The sequence below is a fragment of the Dendrobates tinctorius genome, unplaced genomic scaffold, assembly GCF_039654945.1.
Source record: "Dendrobates tinctorius isolate UK_male_01 unplaced genomic scaffold, ASM3965494v1 ptg000120l, whole genome shotgun sequence".
In the NCBI taxonomy this organism is placed as follows: domain Eukaryota; kingdom Metazoa; phylum Chordata; class Amphibia; order Anura; family Dendrobatidae; genus Dendrobates; species Dendrobates tinctorius.
Window position 1 is genome coordinate 34855542 of NW_027361788.1, and position 22639 is coordinate 34878180.

General features: G+C 45.2%; 1 protein-coding gene across 9 annotated transcripts in view; it reads right to left on the reverse strand.

The window, feature by feature from the left end:
* KCNT1 (potassium sodium-activated channel subfamily T member 1) overlaps nt 1-22639 on the reverse strand; it is a 275208-nt gene that overhangs the window by 110328 nt on the left and 142241 nt on the right. For 2 of the 9 annotated variants that reach the window (XM_073541145.1, XM_073541147.1), the window contains exon 1: nt 2776-3643. The exons of 6 other annotated variants lie outside the window; for them this stretch is intronic. In XM_073541145.1, the coding sequence (XP_073397246.1) occupies nt 2776-2924 (149 nt within the window). In that variant the 5' untranslated portion in view covers nt 2925-3643. Of the gene's footprint in view, nt 1-2775; nt 3645-22639 lie in introns of those variants that run through there. One more of the 9 variants, XM_073541143.1, reaches the window with a different exon arrangement.

Below are 22639 nucleotides of genomic sequence, written 5' to 3' on the forward strand. Positions count from 1 at the left end.
TTGCTGCATACAGTCCTATGGGCCCCATATATCGCTCCATACAGTATTATGGGCCCCATATATTGCTCCATACAGTATGATGGACCTTATATAATGCACCTTACCGTACTATGGGCCCCATATATTGCTCCTTATAGTATTATGGGCCCAATATATTGCTCCTTACAGTATTATGGGCCCCATATATTGCTTCATAAAGTATTATGGGCCCCATATATTGCACCATACAGTATTACGGGCCCCATATATTGCACCATACAGTATTATGGGCCCCATATATTGCTCCATACAGTATTATGGGCCCCATATATTGCTCCATACAGTATTATGGGCCCATATATTGTTGCATACAGTCCTATGGGCCCCATATATCGCTCTATACAGTATTATGGGCCCCATATATTGCTCCATACAGTATTATGGGCCCCATATATTGCTCTATATAGTCCTATGGGCCCCATATATTGCTCTATACAGTATTATGGGCCCCATATATTGTTCCATACAGTATTATGGTCCCATATATTGCTCCATACAGTATTATGGGCTTCATATATTGATGCACTGAGACGTCACAGAGCTCAGACACAGAGGAGTAATGATGGGGGAGACTGCGTCTCCCATCATTCTTTTCAACTGTATCGGCATAATGGTTGCTGACACCAGGTCCCCTGACTCATGGGTCCCATAGCGTGTTGGTGTCCCCAACGCCAAGTAGGCCCACCTGTCTGTTCAGTCGTTTATGTATTTTTTGTTGCAGATTTGAACATTCAAAGTGTATTTAAAATCGGCAGCACATCAATTCTATCAGCCTGTATTTTACGCAGCGTTTCTTCTGCCAACACTCTAATATTTGCAGCAGATTTTTCTAAAATCAACAAGCAAATTCTTCTGAAACTTCAATAAGGCTCCCGAATAAAGGGGTGCCCTCGTGGACTTAGCCTTTTTCCTGGCATAAAACAAGTTGGTTTAGGTCTAGCACAACCAGCCCCTTCTTCTAATATTACAGGGTTAGAAAAACATGGCTGTTTTTTTTTTCTTCTAGAAACAGCGCCACCTTCGTCCTTGGGTTGTGAGTGGTACTGTAGATCTGCTCCATTGAAGTGGATGGAACTGGGCAGGTGTGGCACAGCTTTTAAAAGAAAGTATTCATCCAATGCCAATCTGAAAACTAAACTAACTTTCTTAATGGCTTTATAATAACTTGTTTGCTTTTCATTAATATTTGATAAAGTTAATGACTGCAAAAATAAAGAGATGTGAATGTCGATTGTGCTCCAGGTATTTGCAACTCATGAATAATTTATTTGCATTAAGGTGCGAGTGTAAAAATTAAAGGGATTGTATGGTTTGGGATTTTATTTTTTTTTACAAAACAGCGCTTCTCTTGTCTGTAGGCCTAGTTTGGTATTGGTATTTGGTATCCCACCAAGGACAACATCTGCAAGGAGTTTGTATGTTCTCCCCGTGTTTGCGTGGGTTTCCTCCGGGTACTCTGGTTTCCTCCCACATTCCAAAGACATACTGATAGGGAATTTAGATTGTGAGCCCCATCGGGGACAGTGATGAAAATGTGTGCAAAACTGTAAAGCGCTGCGGAATATGTTAGCGCTATATAAAAATAAAGATTATTATTATTATTATTGCAACTATTCGCTTAAATATGGACGAGCTAATGTCATCAGCTGGTCGTTGGGGTCTATCCGCTTGGGACTTTACGGACAGCTTTGGAGGAGCCCCTAGATCCGTCCAATGGATGCCCACTGGACTCTTGGGTTTGGGAACTTAATGCTACTACATCCCAAATACATAATGGTATATACCAGTTGTCTGCAACCTGTGGAGACACTACAGCCCCCAGCATGCCCTAATGAAAACAAAAAGGAAATAAAAATCCACGTACATGCAACAGATTATGCAATCCCGCTGCTGTCCCGGTCCGATCTACATTAAGATTACAAAGTAACCGGCGGGGGATCGGGCACAATTTCACCTTCTGATCTGTGCTCGCCTGCTGTTTTATAAGAATGTTTTACTCCGGGCCAAAACCTCCCGCAGGTAGCCCTGAAAACCGAAAACACCAGGAGCCTTCATTATCATTCCCATCAATATCCCTCCAAAAAATACATTCTTTTTTTTTTTTCACAAATTTTTCTATTTTTTTTTTCTTGCTTTTTGGAAACGGGACCAATCCTCAAATGATCCCAAATTTTGCAGGGGCTCAGTAGTCGGAGCCTAAAGAGTTAATGACAGCGACTGTGCAGGCAAATAATGGAGAATGGTGCACCTGAAGACACTTTACATTTTGGGCCGTGCCGGGGAAAAAAAAAAAGTGCAGTAATGACGTCCCTAGGATTGCTGTCATTGAATGGAAGCGGGTCTGACCGGACGCGGATTAACTCTTTCAATCAGGGTGCCACGATTACGGACTCATGTTGGCCCTATCCGCCATGGTGTACAAACTTCATGGGGCGCCACATGTTTACATCATGTGACCCGAGCCGTGTAAATGCCACCTGCTAAAGTAACGAGCACTGCAGCATCAATCCTGCAACGACACGGGCATCACTGGCATAGGGTGGCGGAGAGGTAGAGGGGGTGCAGCCATTCACTACTCTTCCCAACATCCATTCATTTACGTATCGGTGATCCGACAATCCCGATTTGCTGCATTACGGTCAGCCGCCATCCATGCATAGCATACCCGTATACGTGCCCACATGCAACCCCTGCCGCCATGCACCAGAATACATGCATATCGTGGAGGATAGGTACCTCTGCCCTGCATCACTTGTCAGGGACCCCATAATTCGAGCCGGTAGCAGGGGGCTGATTCCGTTCAGGTCTTCCCTTGTAATTGGTGGGACGATTTTGGAAGCAGTGCTGATCTCGGAGGGAGAATTCTTCATCTTGGCTCTTGCCATCTTCTCGACTGAGGCTGCACTTCCTCTCGTCTCTTTAACTCACATGCACGGTGATCATACTGCATGCAGTTCTGTACTGCAGGCTGGTACCATCTTATTTTATACTTCTTCCCTGCTCCCCGCCAGTAAATGGTACATTCCTCTTCTCTCACGGATTTCAGCACAAGACGCCAGAGTGGGTAAACGCATTTACTCGATGGCGAAGGGGTAGAGGAGTCCGACACACGGTGATGGAGGCGCCGTACATCTCACCTCTTCCGAGATGCTGCACTCAATCCTACATCTAGGAGATGCCTCCCATCCATCTGTAGCTTCCTCCTCCCCTGTATACACATCTCTGTCCCCCATGCAAATTCCTGCACCTGCTTACTAGCCAGTATAATAGTTGTCATTTAACCCTTAGGCTACTTTCACACTTCAGTTTTTTGACGTCAGTCACAATCCGTCAGATCGATGTATCGACGGATCGGTCGCAGATTGTGAAAAACTGATGCGTTGGATCCTGTTTTTCGACAGATCCGCTAGACGGATCTGTAAAAAAACACGGATCAATCGCATCTGTTTTTTCATCCGTTTCTTCCGTTTTTGACGGATCTGTTTTTTAAAATAGTTAGAAAGAATAGATAGATTGAAAGAAAGAATAGACAAAGAATAGATAGAAAGAATAGATAGAAATAATAGATAGAAAGAACAGATGGAAAGAATACATAGATAGATAGATAGATAGATATGGGATAGATAGATAGACAGATAGATAGATAGATAGATAGATAGATAGATAGATAGATATGGGATAGATAGATAGATAGATAGATAGAGATGGATAGATAGATATATAGATAGATAGAGTGCTGTGCAAATTAATTGGGACAAAGCATTTTTTTAAGTAAATTCGTAAGTTGGTTACCAGTCAATGATTTAAACCAGTTTTAATCGCTTTAAACAGGCACTCACACCTGTTCAAAGCAGTTAAAACTGGTTTGAATCACTGACCGGTAACCAACTTACGAATTTACTTACAAAAAATGCTTTGTCCCAATTAATTTGCACAGCACTGTAGAAAGAATAGATAGAAAGAATAGATAGAAAAAATAGAATAGATACATTACCTATGGTAACCTCTTCCCTTGGATTTTCCCACGCTTCAGAGTTTACTCCAGGTCAGGCTGTGAGGGGGCGGAGCTTCAGTGATGTCAGCGCTAGTCACTGAACCTCCGCTCCCAGCATCTCATTCCTCAGTGCTTTACAGCCGGGGTGGTCGCATTAGCACCGCTCCCGGTTGTAAAGTATTTACCCCCCAGATACGGATTACACCGTGGGACTTGACTCTTCGCCGGACAGGTATGGGTATATTGTTGGTTTTTTATTTTTTATTTCTTTCAAGAGATCGAAGGGTTCGATTGAATTAGTAGAACAATAAAGATGGAAAACCTGTGTGTTTATTTATTTCATTAATAGACTTTATTCTTATTGTGTGTGTTTATTTAACCCTTGAATAACTCTAGGATTAGTAATGGATAGGTGTCTTATTGACACCTCTCCATTACTATCCCGGGCTTAATGTCACCTTACAGTAGCAAGGTGACATTAAAACCTTATTACCCCACTTTCCACCACTACAGGGCAAGTGGGAAGAGCCGGGCAAAGCACCAGAATTGGCGCATCTAATAGATGCGACTTTTCTGGGCAGCTGCGGGCTGCTATTTTTAGGCTGTGGGTGAAAGAGAAGTTTGCTAATTTAAGTAATGTTAAAGGAAGCAGTCTGGAAACTTCAGTGTTACCTGGTCTGAGTAAAGTTCGTAATTCTCTGGTGTATTACAGGTTTCGTATGGCCGAGGACAGCCATCGTTAAAGAAGAATGAAATGTAAGGATATGGACATGATGCCCATGTTTCCCTCTTGAAGAATCAAGTTTATTGTTGTAAAATGTTTTTTGATGCAATGTAAATTGTGATGTATAGTGTGACTTGTAGTGTGCGTTAAAGGTGTTAGCAATACCGATAGTGTGTGTAGTTTGACAATAGGAAAAGTGAGAGTTAATGGTTGGGACTAACCCATAGTGGGAGAGGCCGAGTTGCAGGGAAAGTAACAATTTCATGTAAGAGAGTTAGATAGGGGCTAGAGTGCACAGAAAGAAGACCTAAAGTTCATTGTGGACAGTGCTACATTCTGGGGTGTCCTCAAGTGAGAGGAGACCGAAGTAAAAGGATAGCGAGATCTGGAGCAGAAGTGACTAAGAGACAGAGTGACCTTCTGGAAAAGGGTCCTGGTAGAGGACACCTAGCCACAAGCCTCAGAGTTTATAACTTTTGAAGGTAACGGGCCTAAACAGAGCGGAGTATGTGACACAAGTCAAGTGTACCTGGCGGCAGTTCCAGACCGTCAATATTACCCGCTATACTGGCACCCTAAAGGGAAAGACGACACGGAACGACGTTGCGAGTAAATGACTCTTGCTAAGCTGCACTATGGTAAAGTAGTGAGAAAGAGTGGAAACAGAAGACAATGTTTGGGTTGTAAAGGAAACGTCCATAAGCAGGGTCGGACTGAGGCACCGGGACACCGGAGGATCCTCCGGTGGGCCCCGCCCCCAGCCTCCTTCATTAGTCCCTGCCCTGCATGTCAATAGTGTGCACCGAGTGGTGCACACTTTACATATCTCGCCTGGGCACAACTCCTAGACTAGGCGCAAACTCCCCTCATCCAGCTGAGAGCACTGTGCCAGCCATTTCCACATCATCCTATAAATCCCAGCAATGACGTCACTAGGCTATTCCCTTCTGTGCGCACAAGACCTGTGATGAGGTCACAGGAGGGGAGGAGTCAGGAGTCACATGATCCGGGCCCTCGGTGTATGCAGGACTCTGCTGTGCTGGTTGTCATGGTGCTGGATGATTGGAAGTTTATGTGTGGCGTCAGGAGGGGTTTACAGGATGGATGTAGCAGAGCCATGTGTGTACGAGGTGTACGGAATGGAGCCGTGTGTGCGAGGTGTATGGAGCGGAGCCGTGTGTGTGCGAGGTGTACAGAGCGGAGCCGTGTGTGCGAGGTGTACAGAGCGGAGCCGTGTGTGTGTGAGGTGTACAGAGCGGAGCCGTGTGTGTACGAGGTGTACGGAGCCATGTGTGTGTACGAGATGTACAGAGCGGAGCCATGTGTGTACGGGGTGTATGGAGTGGAGCCGCGTGTTTACGGGGTGTGCGGAGAGGAGCCGCATGTTTACGGGGTGTGCGCAGCGGAGCCGCATGTTTACTGTATGTGCGGAGCGGAGCCATGTGTGTACGAGGTGTACGGAATGGAGCCGTGTGTGCGAGGTGTATGGAGCGGAGCCGTGTGTGTGTGAGGTGAACGGCGTGGAGCCGTGTGTGTACGAGGTGTACAGAACGGAGCCCTGTGTGTATGAAGTGTACAGAGCCGTGTGTGTGTATGGTGTGTACAGAGCAGAGCCGCGTGTGTACGGGGTGTACGAAATGGAGTCCTGTGTGTACGAAGTGTACGGAGCTGAGCCATGTGTGTGCGGAGTGGAGCCGTGTGTGTGCGAGGTGTACGGAGCGGAGATGTATATGTACACGAGGCATACAAAGTGGAACTGTGTGTGCATTCGGTGTGCGGAGCCGTACGTGTACAAGGTGTTTGGTGGGGAGCATTCATACCTCCCAACCGTCCCGGATCCAGCGGGACAGTCCTGATTTTGAGAGTCTGCCCCACTGTCCCGGCTGGGAGCTTACTTTTCCTGCGGACACAGGAGTACACAGTGGAGCCCCGAGGAGCACTTTAAAACTCGCGCGTGACGTTCCATCGGAAGTGACGTGCTGGAAACTGTCCGGAAATGATGCAATTTTGGTAGGAGATTGTGATGGAACCTCGGTCAGTGGGGATCGCCTTGGAATCGGGGATGCCAGCCATGTGAGCGGATCATGATATGTCCTGCACCGGGAGGCTCAGGATGAGCATTACAATGGGAGCTGGGCTGCTATAGTATCTTTATAGAATCTTTCTCTCTCTCTGTTCTTTCTTTCCCTCTCTAATCTTTCTTTCTTTCTCTGTTCTTTCTTTTTTCTCTCTGTTTCTTTCTCTGTTTCTTTCTCTCTCTCTGTTCTTTCTTTCCCTCTCTAATCTTTCTTTCTCTTTCTCTGTTCTTTTTCTCTCTAATCTTTCTTTTTTCCTTTTTTCTCTCTGTTCTTTCTTTCTCTCTCTCTGTTCTTTCTTTCTCTCTCGCTGTTCTTTCTTTCTCTGTTCTTTCTTTCCCATCTTTCTTTCTCTCTGTTCTCTTTCTTTCCCCTCTTTCTTTCTCTCTGTTCTTTCTTTCCCCTCTTTCTCTCTCTCTGTTCTTCCTTTCTCTCTTTAATCTCCTTCTTTCTCTCTGTTCTTTCTTTCTCTCTGTTCTTTCTTTCTCTCGCTCTCTGTTCTTTCTTTCTCTCTGTTCTTTGTTTTTTCTTCCCCTCTGTCTTTCTCTCTCTGTTCTTTCTTTCCCCTCTTTCTCTCTCTGTTCTCTTTCTTTCTCTGTTCTTTCTCCTCTTTCTTTCTCTCTCTGTTCTTTCTTTCTTTTTCTCTCTCTGTTCTTTCTTTGTTTCTTTCTCTCTCTGTTCTTTCTTTCTTTCTTTCCCCTCTTTCTTTCTCTCTCTGTTCTTTCTTTCTCTCTGTTCTTTGTTTCTCTCTCTGTTATCTCTTTCTCTCTCTCCTTTCTTTCTATCTGTTTTCTTTTTTATCTCCCTGTTCTTTCTTTCTTTTCCTCAGTACCAGCCAGTGTGCCCATAATACCAGCCACTGTGCCCACAATGCCAGCCACTGTGTCCATAATGTCAGCCACTGTGACTTCAGTACCAGTCAGTGTGATCAGCAGTGCTAAATGGGTGTGTTCGGGGCGTGGACATGAGTGTGACTAGTTGTGAAATGGGTGTGGTTGGGGCGTGGCCTAAAATTTGCCACAATGTGTACAACATGCCGCAGCCTTTGTCCCTCTTTCTCTTCTTCAAAAGTTGGGAGGTATAACGGTGGGCCCCAAGAATGATTTTTCTCTGGTGGGCCCAAGGTACTCCAGTCTGACGCTGTCCATAAGACTGTGTACCCGCTATCTCTTGTATATATCCCTTCCAAATTCTTGTTCAGTAAAAAGTTTATTTTTGAATGGTGCTCTTCCTCATTGAACTGTAAAAGACCTGGTCCTGGCAAACTAACAACATTGGTTACATGCAGCCTGCACAGGCGTAGCGCCTTCACAGCAGAAGTCCACACAACTGACGAGTGCCTCGCCAATGGCTACCGCTCCGCGCCACCTTACTGAAGTAGATGGGGTTGAGCTGCAATATTACTAACTGCTCATAGAAAAAGCAGACCCCAGACAACTTTCCCCTGTACTCTGTACATCAATTTATCTGCTTGCTGTCACTGATCATCCACTTGCATGGCTGGTTAGGAGACACAGCTCTGATAACTGTATTGTAATGAAACTGGACATGTGTCGCCTCGAAATTCCTATAAATCCCTTAATGCACACGGTTTAGTGCTTTGTGTTTTGTTTTCTTTTACCCATTTGGGGCATTTTAAAGTGGCGCTTCAGAAGACGATGGCAGCGCTGTACGGTCCCGGTGACTAGGCTGTTGCTAATGGTGTTGGGCAGCAAGCAACGGTCAGGGACTAATAAAGTTGACCTTTTAATCCCTTTAATGCCGCGATCAATATAGAAGGCATTTGTTATAGGCAGGGCATACTTTCTTCTGGCACCGACCTGCTCGAAACATCAGCTTATTAGGTGGTCAGCCCCACAGTCAGTTAATTGAGCAGCAGGGCTCATACTCCACCAATTCGAGGACTCAGATCCCACGTACTTGTGATAGGGGAAACCCACAGCGATCAGCAGCTTATTAACTATCTAGTCGATATGGGATAATAATAAATTATAATCTTTATATAGCGCCAACATATTCCGCAGCGCTTTACAGTTTAACAGTTCCAAACAGAAGTCATAAGTAACAACGTTAACAATACAATAATTAAAGCAAAATAAGACGACCCTGCTCGTGAGAGCTTACAATCTACAATGAGGTGGGGGAGATACAAAGTACAGGTGTGTATTTACAATGGTGTATTTACAATGATGGTCCAGCCATCTTGAGGGAGTGAGGGAAGGATGGAGATAGTGAATGGGCTACACATGCACACTTACACATACAATGACTGTGATTAGTGAACGTGATAGGCCGCTCTGAACAAATGTGTTTTGAGGGAAGCCCCTGAAACTATGCAAATTGTAGATAGTCCTAATTTCATGGGGTAGAGCATTCCAGAGGATTGGCGCAGCGCGGGAGAAGTCTTGGAGTCGGGAGTGGGAGGTACAGATTAGTGCAGAGGTTAGTCGAAAGTCATTAGCAGAGCGCAGCGGTCGGTTAGGCTGATAGACAGAAATGAGGGAGGAGATGTAGGGAGGTGCTGCACTATGGAGAGCTTTGTGGGTGAGAACAAGTACTTTGAATTGGATCCTCAGATTTTTATGGAATAAATTCATGGACTTCAGTGCGCTGCTTGACAAATTCACAAATCCAGGTTATGAGAAAGATTAACTGTTTATTTTCCAACGCGTTTCGAAGTGTATACCACTTCTTCCTCAGGGGATGACAGTTTATTTCCCAACGCGTTTCGAAGTGTATACCACTTCTTCCTCAGGGGATGATATCCCCTGAGGAAGAAGTGGTATACACTTCGAAACGCGTTGGGAAATAAACAGTTAATCTTTCTCATAACCTGGATTCGTGAATTTGTCAAGCAGCGCACTGAAGTCCATGAATTTATTCCATAAAAATCTGTAGTTCTGGCGGTCACGGAGTTGACCTTTGGACGTGCAGCAAGCTGACTACGGATCTTATATGCCTGAACCTCTCCTGGAAAGGGTGAGTGAATTTTTATTTATTCTTCTAGCAATAACCCAGATAAGACCCTATTGCGCTTTTTGTTCCTGTAGTTTATTTGCATTGAATTGGATCCTATAATGAATGGGCAGCCAATGTAAGGACTGGAGAAGAGCGGACGTGTCGGAGTACCGACTAGCCAGATCCTGGCCGCTGCATTAAGTATGGACTGGAGAGGGGATAGTCGAGTAATGGGGAGGTCAATTAATAGAGCGTTGCAGTAATCCAGGTGGGAGTGGATCAGGGCGACAGTGAGGGTTTTTGTTGTTTCCATGGTGAGAAACGGGCGGATTCTAGAGATGTTCTTTAGGTGTAAGCGGGAAGAGCGGGCAAGAGATTGTATATGGGATGTGAAGGAGAGATTGGTGTCAAACATAACACCCAGACAGTGTGCCTGCTGCCGGGATGTTATTATGGTGCCACCCACGGAGAGGGAAATGTCAGATTTAGGGAGGTTAGTAGACGGCGGGGACAGAAGAAGTTCAGTTTTGGAGAGGTTGAGTTTCAGATAGAGAGCGGACATGATGTTGGAGACTGCGGACAGACAGTCACTGGTGTTCTTTAGTACAGCGGGGGTAAGGTCGGGGAATGACATATATAGTTGTGTGTCATCAGCATAAAGAAGGTACTGAAAGTCAAATCTGCTGATGGTCTGTCCAATTGGGGCCGTGTAGAGAGAGAAGAGAATGGGGCCAAGGACTGAGCCCTGAGGTACCCTGACAGCGAGAGGAAGAGGAGATGATGTGGAGCCAGAGAACAAAACACTGAAGGAGCTGTCAGAAAGATAGGAGGAGAACCAGGAGAGAGCAGTGTCCTTAATGCCTAGTGACTGGAACCTAGAGAGTAGAAGATGGTGGTCAACAGTGTCAAAAGCTGCAGATAGGTCAAGAAGAATGAGCAGAGAGTGGTCACCGTTACGTTTTGCTGTCAGAAGGTCATTGGTCACTTTGATGAGTGCAGTTTCAGTCAAATGTAGGGGGCGGAAGCCGGACTGTGAAGGGTCTAGGAGGGAGTGGAGAGGTAACGGGTAAGGCGGGAGTAAACTAGGCGCTCCAAAAGTTTAGAGATGAAGGGGAGATTGAAGACTGGTCTGTAGTTGTTTGTGCAGGATGGGTCGAGAGCTGGTTTCTTTAGTAAAGGAGTAACAATGGCTTGTTTGAAGGAGGATGGGAAAATGCCCGAGGAGAGGGAGAGATTAAAGATTGCATTTAGGTGAGTTGTGACGACTGGAGAGACTGGAGGAGATGTGAGGGAATGGGGTCGGTAGTGCATGTGGTCAGACGAGCGGAAGAGAGGAGTCTGGAGATGCAGGAAGGGATGGGAGTCACAGCACTTGGTGGTTGGGAGTAGATTTCCTTTCGGTTATTATCTATTTTTTCTGTAAAGTGGGAGGCCAGGTCGTCAGCACAAATGTCTGTGATAGGGGCTTGTGCTTTTGACCTGAGGAGGGAGTGAAAAGTGTCAAAAAGTTTCTTGGGGTTGTTGGCTAGTGAGAAGATCAGGGTGGTGAAGTAGGTCTGTTTGGCGAGGTGAAGGGCAGCGTTATAGGTTCTTAACATAAATTTGAAGTGGGTGAAGTCTTCTGGTGTGCGGGTTTTTCTCCATAGGCGTTCAGCACTCCTAGACTCCTGGATATGGCTAGTTTCACACTAGCGCTTTTTTGCGCTACGTTTTTGCGCGCTGCATTTTGGTGCAGTGCAAACGCATACAAAAAACGCATCATGCGTTTTGTATGCGTTTGCTGCTTTTTTCGCATGTGTTTTAACCATTTTTTAGCCATTTTTACTCTTAAAATGCATGCGTTTTTAAACGCAGACGTGCGCATATCCATGCGCACATCTGCGTTCCCATAGACTGTAATGTGTTTTTTTGCGCATTCTGTGCGCATGCGTTTTTTTGAGACAGGTCGGACGGACCAAAAATGCAACAGGTAGCGTCCGGCGCGCTTGGGCGCACACTACAAAAAAACGCATGCGCACGTAAAACGCGTACAAACGCGTGCAAACGCTAGACCATGCGCCCCCATGTTAAAGATAGGGGAAAAGGACGCATGCGCATGTATACGCAAAAACGCAGCGCAAAAAAACGCTAGTGTGAAACCAGCCTAAGATGCAGTCTAGGTACAAGCACATTAAACACGTGTTTAGGGGCTAAATGACAGCAGAGATCATGAAAGTACAACGTATACTATATGATAATGTGATATATTCCTCCGTGAGACACATACAGATTCCTGATATCACAGGGATCAGAACTGAAACATCAGTGCTCAAACTAAACCTGTGTGTTCTGAATTCACCTCATCAGGGGACAAGTAACCCGCCATGCCCATGACGCACAGGATGAGAAGCCCTTTAATGTGACCCCTAACCAAACACATGGGTATATTTGAGCAGCTGGGCCCTTTATAACCCCTCATCTGTTCTTTTTGGTCTTTGAAGAACTATTTGCAGGGATGTCACTCTATGGGGTGCTGAAGAAGAGTGCTTGAGGTGCCCCAAATTGTCCTTCTTCTCCAGACCACTACCATAGCACATCAGTTACACTGGCGACAGTCGCAATAGTTGCCCATTTACCTCTGAACCAACAGAGACCCCCATTACTGGGTCCGTAGTCCCCAGATATTCTCCTACCCCAACATTTGGCCCAGTGTCTTGTATTTGAAAATTGATTTGAACGAACCTAGTGAAAATCAGACCCTAGAATACATAAAAAACAGATTTCCAACCAAATCCCAACATTGATGATCACATGTACGTTACTATATACTTCATTAACCAAAAACAGAGCAAGAACACGACCAAAAGATAATAAATTATAATAAATAATGATTCTTTAACCCCTTAAAGATGCAGCATTTTTCATTTTTGCATTTTTTTCCTCTTCTTCCTCCAAAAGCAATAACTTTATTTTTGTTGCCAACATAGCCGTATGAGGGCTCGTTTTTTCAGGACGAGTTGTGATTTTGAATGATGCCATTCATTTTACCATATAATGTACTGAAAACTGGAAAAAAATGTCAACTTGAGGTGAAATGGTGACAAATATAATAATATTGGTTTGCGCCTGTATTTTCTGAGATCCAGCACTTTTTTTAGTCCTCTGTTAATGGAGCTTATCTCTCATGTAGTAAGCTTTTTTTTTTTATTCTGGTGGGGAGTCGGTTTGAGCAGACTTTGCCCACCCCCACGACACGATCGACTGAAGTCCCCTGTTGCCGTCATCTTGGTGCTCCTGTGAAATAATTATATTTTACGTCTCCACAACTAGATGTTATTTCCAGTGAAATTGAAAGGGTTTTTTTATATAAGGACATTAAGGGACCCTAAGGACTTAATTTTTCTTTATGCGGAAATTTAGAAGGAGATTGTCTACAGCGGAGCCACCTCTACCCCATCAGCAGGTGATGGTGTCCTCAGCGCAGGATATAACTTCCTGCAGTAATGCAATAAGTGGTCACGATAAACCTAATAGATTCTTTGCCTTAAAGGGATTTTCAGTCTTATATTGTATGGTGAAAAGATCTGCAACTTTCTGATAAACTTTCTCTTTCAGTTCCTAAGATCTGTGCTTGCCGTCAGTGAATGGAAGCATTAAGGGGGTTTCCACAAAAATGTTATCCTGTGGATAGGTGATAAATGTCTGATCTATGGAACTGCCAGCAATCAAGAAAATGGGGGTCCCATGTCCCCTACATGAGTACAGAGAAGCTTCACTATCGCTCGGGCTCTACTGACTGATGGCGTTGGCTGAATACTGTGCTCGAGTCGACAACCTCCAGCAGAAATGAAGGGGCAGTGTGCATGCTGGACCATGCTCCATTCTAGGACCCCTATTTCTGTGATTCCTGTGACTGCTGTTTGTAGTAACACCCCAGAGGCTGACAACCTGGACTTATGCCTTATACTTCTCATAGCTGACAGGCTGATATATTTGGGACCGGCCTAGACAATCCTCATATATGGGCAGAATACCCCCGTCCGGTTCCAACATCACAGTGTGTACTCTGACCATAAATGTCGGGCGTATGAAACCGGCCTAAATCAATGGTTGCATATCAAAACTTATGACTTATGCATTTTGCCACCCCGGGGTCATTATCTAACGCAAGAAATATGTTCCCAAAACTATGCAGAAGAATCCCCCTTTAATTACCAGGTACTACATACTCATAGAACAAGAAAACTTATGTTGCCCATAGCAACCAATCACAGCTCAGCTTTCATTTGTCAAAAGCAGAATGTCAAATGAAACCTGAGCTGGGATTGGTTGCTATGAGCAACAAACAGGTTCTCTCTTAGACTGGGTCATAAACTTCCCTTTTCATTTTTTTTGGAGAAGAATTCCCCTTCAATTACCAGATGCTGTATACACACTCACAGATAATACAAGACATAAGTACATGAAATCATGCTTGTAGAGAAAAATACCCCTGTAATTACCAAATAGTGTCTGAAAGGGTTAATCCCTCAAATGGCATACTTCATGTAGGTCATCTAATGTTGCTGCCATGACTTTGCTTCCATGTTGTTAATGCAATTTCCTGATTTTTATTTTTATTTTTTATTACCTTGTCATTGATTTTTTATTTTTTATTTTAACCAACTGTCATTCATAGTTTCATAAAGCATCCTGACTGGGGATGGATGTTACATGATCAAACGCCCACCTACCTTCACTGACTGACTAGAGGCAGCTGTATACATTTGAACCCATACATCTCATATTGATCTACATGGAGGCTGTAGAGAAAGCCAATTGCAGTGAGCTCCCTCTAGTGGTGGCTGTAGCAGCCTGAGCTTTTTCAATTAAAGCAGACGAGGCAAAAATATGTATTTTTTATTTGGTGTAAATGCCACTGTTCTCCTGGATCCTGGGTTGTTTTTCTGTTGTTCCTACTCCTCTGTATTCCTGAGATATGGGCGCTTCTTCCATTTATATAGTCTTGTTAGGCAAGTGGGTGTGGACCTCAACTCTTTGTGGGTGTCTTTGTGAGAATCAGACCCACTTGGCTAACGAGACTAGATTTAGATGAAGGGAAGAGGTGCCCATATCTCGGGAACAGAAAGGCAAAGGGACAAATGAAAAACAACGCCAGATTCAGGAGAACAGCGGCATTTATACCACAAGGTAAAAAAATGTACATAATTATGGCAAGTGACAGGGGTTGTCCAGTTTGGAACTAAAAAAAAAGAGAAAGAAACATCAGGACGGCTTGAAAAAAAGAAGTGATTCAGATCACATATCCTATACTACTTTCTCTATGAAAATTACTCAGATCTCCTCACTGGTCAACATTGAGTTTCAGCTCCCTCTAAAGATTTTCTATTGGGTTCAGGTCTGCAGACTGGCTAGGCCACTCCAGGACCTTAAAATGCTTCTTACGAAGCCACTCCTTAGTTGTCCTGGCTATGTGTTTTGGGTCATTCACATGCTGGAAGACCCAGCCAAAACCCATCTTGAATGCTCTTACTGAGGAAAGGAGGTTGTTGGCAAAATCTCGCAATGCGTGACCCATCCATCATCCCTTCAATACAGTGCAGTCGTCCTGTCCCCTTTGCAGAAAATCACCCACAAAGTATGATGTATCCTCCACCATGGTTCACAGTTGGGAAGGTGTTCTAGGGGTTGTACTCATTCGTATTCTTCCTCCAAACACAGCGAGTCGAGTTGATACCAAAAAGTTCTATTTTTGTCTCCTCCGACCACATGACCTCCCATGTCTCCTCTGGATTATCCAGATCGTCAATCACGAATTTCAAACGGGCCTGGACATGAAGCTGTTTGCCTTTTGATTTATAGCACATCCCAGCCTTGTGCAGATCTATTATTTTTGTCTCTGGCATCCTTAGACAACTCTTTGGTCTTGGCCATGGTGGAGAAGTTGGAGTGTGAATGAGTGTGTGTGTACAGGGTTATACAAGTACTGAGTTCAAACAGGTGCAATAAATCCAGGTATTGAGTGCAGAGTAGGAAGCTTCTTAAAGAAAAACCAACAGGTCTGTAAAAGCCAGGATTCTAGCTGGTTGATAGGTGATCAAATACTTATTTCATGCAACAAAATGTAATTTAATTATTTAGAAATCATACAATGTGATTATCTTTTTTTTATGTTTATATTATGTCTCTCACAGGTGAAGTGTGCCTACGATAAAAATTAAGGACCTCTCCATTCTTTTGTAGGTGGGAAAACTTCCAAAGGTGGCAGCGTATCAAATACTTATTTTCCCCAATGTATAGCAATTCCCCAATAAATCTTGAGTAACATAATTGATCCAATTAGGGGAAAGGATGACAAATTCACAGCAGTTCCCTTCAGTTGCTGAACAGGTGACAGAGTAGTGAGGCACTTATAGCAATGTTAGTTGGCCGTTACTTATTTTTGACCTTCCTCAGATTTTGTGTTTTTGGCACCCACCGTATGGGGAATGCTGGCAGTGACATTGATAAGACTGGCAGGTTGGCATCTCTGTGCCAGGTGTAGGAGAAATGAGGTCATTGCACAATACAGCATGTAATGAAATGTAACCGCCATCCTCTGCAGATACAAGGGAAGAGATACCTGCTCATACAGCAATTGTCCATATTTACACTTAAATACTTTGTGCTGCTGTTATCTTGAGCAGTTTGATATTTTCAAGTCAACAGTCTGCATAATTCAGTGTCTGAACAAATACAATTCTCCATACAAATCCTATGGGATTTTCTGCTATGATGTCTGTTATTGGGGTTTCCTCACCATATTAAAAGGGATATTCTGATTATTTCCCTGTCCTGGTTTCAGGGACGGCTCCGATTTCTCCTTCTTGCCGGCTTACCACGGTGACCTGGTGGGCACCACTGATGTCATACTCCCAGGTTTTTTAAAATTGATTTCTGATTCCATAACAAACTGTGGTTTAGTCAACCTCCCCGGGCTCAGTGCTCAGTCTGAGCTGGTGCTACCACTGTCTGTTCTGGTCTGCAGTGTTGACGTCACGGTGGCAGCGCTGCAGCCAATCACTGTGCTCAGCGGCTCTGAGCAATTTATGCCGTCTACTCGGGCAGAACTGTTCAGCTCAGTGGTTGACTGTAGTGCTGTTCATGTGACTTATAACAGACGTTAGGAGCAGCGTCAGAGACTAAGTACTGGACCAGGGGAGGTTCAGTACAGCTCCAGTGACAGGGTTTTTTCTGAAACTAGAATACCCCTTTTAGAGGTCATCTCAGGCAGCGGTGTGCCGCCTGAGTATTCAGGTAGTACTATTGGGTCGCCCTCCCAGGGCTGTGGGGTACTCGGTACCGGGTCGGTGTCAGCGGGATGTGTCACAGCGGCGGTGACCCGGTCCGTGGCCCTGAGCGCCCAAGTAATGGGGGAATTGAAGTGGTGAAATGTAATTGTTTGAATGAATAGTTCGTGGCGCCACCTGTGGTGTTCGGCAAGTGAGATGTTAAGCCGACGCTGCATGCAGATCCTCTGGGGCTGGTGGTGAGTTGCAGCCAAGATGGTGAAGCTCCCCACAGGTGGAGATGTAGTCCCAGGGCAGTGTAGATGTACGGGTAGAGGCGAGGCGCAGGCAGTGTAGAAGCGGGTACCCAGATGTAGCGGTACAGGGGGTGTTGGCGCAGGAATAAATGGAGGACACCAGGGCTTGTAGTTCCAAAGCTTTACTCATAGTCTGTAGTACACACAGGTGCCTGCCTCCGTGCTGTGTCCTCCGTGTCAGGAACTCAGTCAACCTCCAGGTCAGATGGAATGCTCCCTTCCAACACTCAGTCAACATGTGCCTTTCTGAATGTATCCTCTTATAGCGCCTTTGGTGTGAAGTACTCCTAGTACTGAGTTACACTGGAGTTCCTCCTGACAGATGTTCCCAAGAACTATACTTGTACGGCAGACAGCTGTAGCCTGCTTCGGGGACTCCTTACTCCTAAGTCCCGGCTCACTATCCAAGTTGCTGTTGTGCCCCCAAGTCTTAGATGGGAGTAGTGCATTTACAGCCCACTACTCCACCGGTGTCTGCTGTAGGACCCTTAGTATCCATACAACCTCGGGGACCGGGCCCCGGCCTTGCGCTTAGAACTTCTAGGCAGGGTTCTCTTCTAACCCACGTCCTCTGTTCCCTTTTACTCCTACGTTCCGTACTAGTCTTTCCGTCCCATGGAAGATCAGGTTTCGGTTCAATGTCTTTCTCTTTCTTTCCTTTCCCGTGCCAGCAGACCCAGGTCACTGAGATCTGCTGCAGCACCTCCTTCCTCCATCCCTCTCCCAGGGATCTTCACTCCTCACTTTCTCCACTCAACTCACTGACTGACCTCCACTTCTAAACCTTCCCCCTCTTTTATGTATTCTAACTCCACCCGCCTCCCAGCACGTTTCGTGTTCCAAGCAGGGAGCCACCAAAGGTGCTCTGCTACACTCCAAGCAGGGAGCCACAATGTGGCTTTGCTACACTACTTTGTGATGCTGGGTGCAGGTGTTGGAATGTGGTCAGGAGCCTCCAACTTACCTGGATGGTGGGGCACCACACCTCAGGAGGAGGTGCAGTACCTCTGTGGCGACTGAACCCTCAGAGGCGCCACACTATGCTGCTATCAAATGCAGTAGCCTAGTTAAGCCACTTGACTAACTCAGCTCTGCTATCCTACATTCAGCTGTACTATGCCAAATTATCTGTCTGCCAATCCGACTCTGCTGTTCCAAGGCGATATCCACACACTCTGCTCGTATACACCAAGGGTCTGGTGCACGAAGGTGCCAGATTGCACATTTTTTCCCATTGTTCTACTCTATTCCAGGTGCGGTCTAATTTATCCAAACCTCTCTGGACCATGCCGCTCACCCTAACTTAGCAAATCCACCTCAACAGATGAGTCAGAACAATTCTACCTTTGCTGCAATGGACAGATGAAGCTTTATAATGCAGTTGCAGGAAGTTTTTTCTAAGTGCATGAGATCTGGTAACTTTTCCTCTCCTTATGAGGCTACATGGACAGGGATAATGCCTCGCAGATACTGGAAACTGGAGGTTATAAAATGCTTTAACCCCCAGCCAGCCCCCTCATCCACTTCCACAAACACTGTCCTCAGCAGGAAAGCTCCACTTGTTAAGAACTTCTCACTCTAATCTTTTGTGAAAGCCATTACGAAGCTCTCGGGGACCGGCAGCCTATTATCCATTATTATTACGGCATGCGTTAGTCTTCCAGCACAGAAATGTGGCGCAAGAGAAAAGTTTTTATTTATTCTTCAACTCAGCACAAATGCCATGAAAGCAGAAGATAAATAAATGCTACCAAAAAGTGGAGTCATGACATAGTAATATTACTGATTGTATGGACACTATGTGCCAACCTTAAAGATTTTTGGGTTAAGACTGTATATCTGTGCCTATGATGTTAAATGGGTTCACCCGCCGGATTCTGTATGACTCTAGGAAAGAAGGCCTCCATAATATAGCAAGGAGACCACAGCACAGTATGGCGGCACAGAGCCTATGGCACCTGTAGGGATTCACTCACTCTGGTTGGCATTAGCGTTCACACAGGCAATGCCGTTTTGGTTCAAACAAGTGAAGTTTTTACTGCTTTCCACAGGTTGCACAGCACCAAAGCAGAAAAATCATAAACAAAAATCCCTAGCCTTGTTCAGGCGCCAACTAAACTGTATGGACCCTGACTACTTCAGACACCCTGAGCTAGTCCCAATTCAGTCACACAAAACTGCTATCATCCATAGCAACCATCAATACCTGCAGATTGGTGCAAATGGCCTGTGTATACTCTTCTCAGAGAGATTCTGGCTCTCATCAACTTCAAGACACATCCAGTCCGGTCAGCTCCCCCCAGCTGACTGCCTAAGACGACTAACTAGCCTGGCAGAGCTAGCAAGGTGTACTAATCAGCACCTGTAGAGCTAGGATTTATTGCTAGCCTACCTGGCTTTGCTACACACCTTAATTCGAACCTGAAGGGACTGAATCTGCCATTTTTAAGCAACTTATACACCTCTCTCATCAGCTTATACAGTTCCATAGAAATTAACTTAAAGAGGGCCTCTCTATAATTGGTCACCGTTTATTGCCCTTTATCTATTAGCCAAAGCAGAGATTAACTAAAAGAAGCATCTCTTGGTCTGGAGGACTCCACACATCTGTGCATCACAGAGATGAATAAGAATGTTGTAATTCTTCGATTCCCTGCGGGGGTGCTATACAGAAACTAACCTGCAGCCAAGTTCCCCCTGATTGCTGGAATTCCCAATGATTAGATTATCTTTGGCGTGAGCGTTGTAACAAAATGGAGTCAGAGGACAAGGTTTCCACAGAAAGTCACGTCCTCCTAGTAGACGATGGCATGGGGTAGAAGTTGCTGGATAATCATCTTTAGCAGCTAAAATAATGATGTGCTGCTCAATTAAGTTACAGCTCCTTATTTGCTGCAGCACCTGGCATTTAAACAGATATAAAGAGATATATTGCAATATGATGATGCCCAATAAACTCATCCAAATCTCACTAAACTGACTTATGCTCAACTCCTAGCTGCCAGGTAGAGTTGATGAAATGGACTGTGACAGCAGATATCCGGCTGCACAGTCCTTAAAGGGAAAACGCACAGAAAATTTTTTTTCCTTCCGTGATAAAGCTTTTCTACAAAGGGACATTATCATTATCCAATCACAGAGTAAAACACACCATACACAGAGGTGCGAGGCCATGTGCCCGCAAAGCAATAGGGGTTAATGCCTGTGGAAGAGCATCACTTAAAGCCCACCAAGGAGCAAAGCATACCATCTTCATAGGGCCGAGGCACACTGCCCGAGGAGGAGCAAGGCACAAAGCCCAATGGGGAGCAAGGCACAAAGCCCAAGGGGGAGCAAGGTACAATGCCCAAGGGGGAGCAAGGTACAATGCCCAAGGGGGAGCAAGGCACAAAGGCCAAGAGGGAAAAGCACAAAGCCCAATGGGGAGCAAGGCACAAAGCCCAAGGGGGAGCAAGGTACAATGCCCAAGGGGGAGCAAGGCACAAAGCCCAAGGGGGAGCAAGATACAATGCCCAAGGGGGAGCAAGGTACAATGCCCAAGGGGGAGCAAGGCATAAAGCCCAAGGGGGAGAAAGGCACAAAGTCCAAAGGGGAGCAAGGCACAAAGCCCAAGGGGGAGCAAGGCACAAAGCACAAGGGAGAGCAACGCACGACGCCCAAGCAGGAGCAAGGCACAAAGCCTAAGGGGGAGCAAGGCACAAAGCCTAAAGGGGAGCAAGGCACAACGCCCAGGCGGGAGCAAGCAGGGCTGTGGAGTCGGTAAGCCAAACCTGCGACTCCGACTCCGACTCCGACTCCTCAATTTCCCTTACACCGACTCCGACTCCAACTCCGACTCCGACTCCACGACTCCGACTCCGACTCCCACACATATTGCTTATATTTAAATGAAAAATTTATTGTTGTACAATGTGAACCTCAGACATTTAATCATTTTTATGATCCAATAATCAAGATATTTATATAGAACAGAATATATATTGGTGTACTACCCGGTTTTCATTCTTTTTGGTACAGATACGATATGGATAGACAGATATGGATAAATGGATAGATAGAGCAGATTTCTAATCTGCTTTTGCTATTGAAAACATTATCTATGAGCTCAAAAACCTTTCAGGTGATGCAGTTTTTTAAAAAGATGATCAGCTTTTGCAGCTGAAAAACGTATCCTCAAAAAACACAGGAAAAACGCTGTGTGTGAATGTAGCCTTAGATCAGGAATATAACAGCCATTTATAGGACATTTCATAACTTTCCCAAACTCCTATGAAAAAATATTCAGCACATCCTGCATTGAATTACTGTACCCAATTTATTATATATTTTAGGAGTCGGAGTCGGTCCATTTTATACCGACTCCAACTCCGACTCCGACTCCACCAAAATGAGCACCGACTCCGACTCCACGACTCCGACTCCGACTCCACAGCCCTGGGAGCAAGGCACAAAGCCCAAGCGAGAGCAACACACGAAGCCCTCATTGGGGTGAAGATCTCTGCTGGTCAAGGAACGAAGTCTGCTGATGAAGCGAGGCCTGCGGAGGAATGAAGCCTGCTGCCTGAATGGCAGAGCCCACTATCTAAAGAGTAGTGTGACACACCGCCCCCCAAAGAGTGAGGCACACCGCCCTCCTAGGAGAAAGGTATGAGCCCATGGAGAGGCAAAGAGTAACGTAAATAGAATAGAATGTGGTATATGGAATAACAGGGCAAACTGTGCATGGCAGAGAAAGATAACCTGTTGTACATTTCCTAGTTGTTTATACCCTGACTGAATATGACATCTATACAGGATCTGTCCTCCTCATCTACTTGTCAGATGTTTCTCCATCACCCAGTGGTTCCCATATAATCAGTAACAAGCAGCACACTGACCAGTGACCTTCCCCCAGACTATGTCTCAGCATCTCATTGCTTCTATACTGGATCCACACTGTCATTATACTCATATGTACCCTGACAGATCCCCCCAGGCCTAGTGAATAAAGATTGAATGTAAAAAGATCCCAGTACAGGTCACAAGCAGAACTTCACTTTTCATGTTTGATGTCTTGGATCAATCTTGCCGTTACACATTTTGCAGGTGACTTGAAGGACCTCATTCTTCCTTTGACAGCTCAATGTCAGTATGAGTCACTATTTTGAAAGCCAACACATAGAGGAGATTGCATCTCCAGCAGCCTGTAAGCTGAAGTATTTAAATGAAAAAGGATTGTTACACCAGAGACAGCTGGAGACTACTGTCTATGTGTAAGGAACAGTGACCACAGGCTGAAAAAGTAT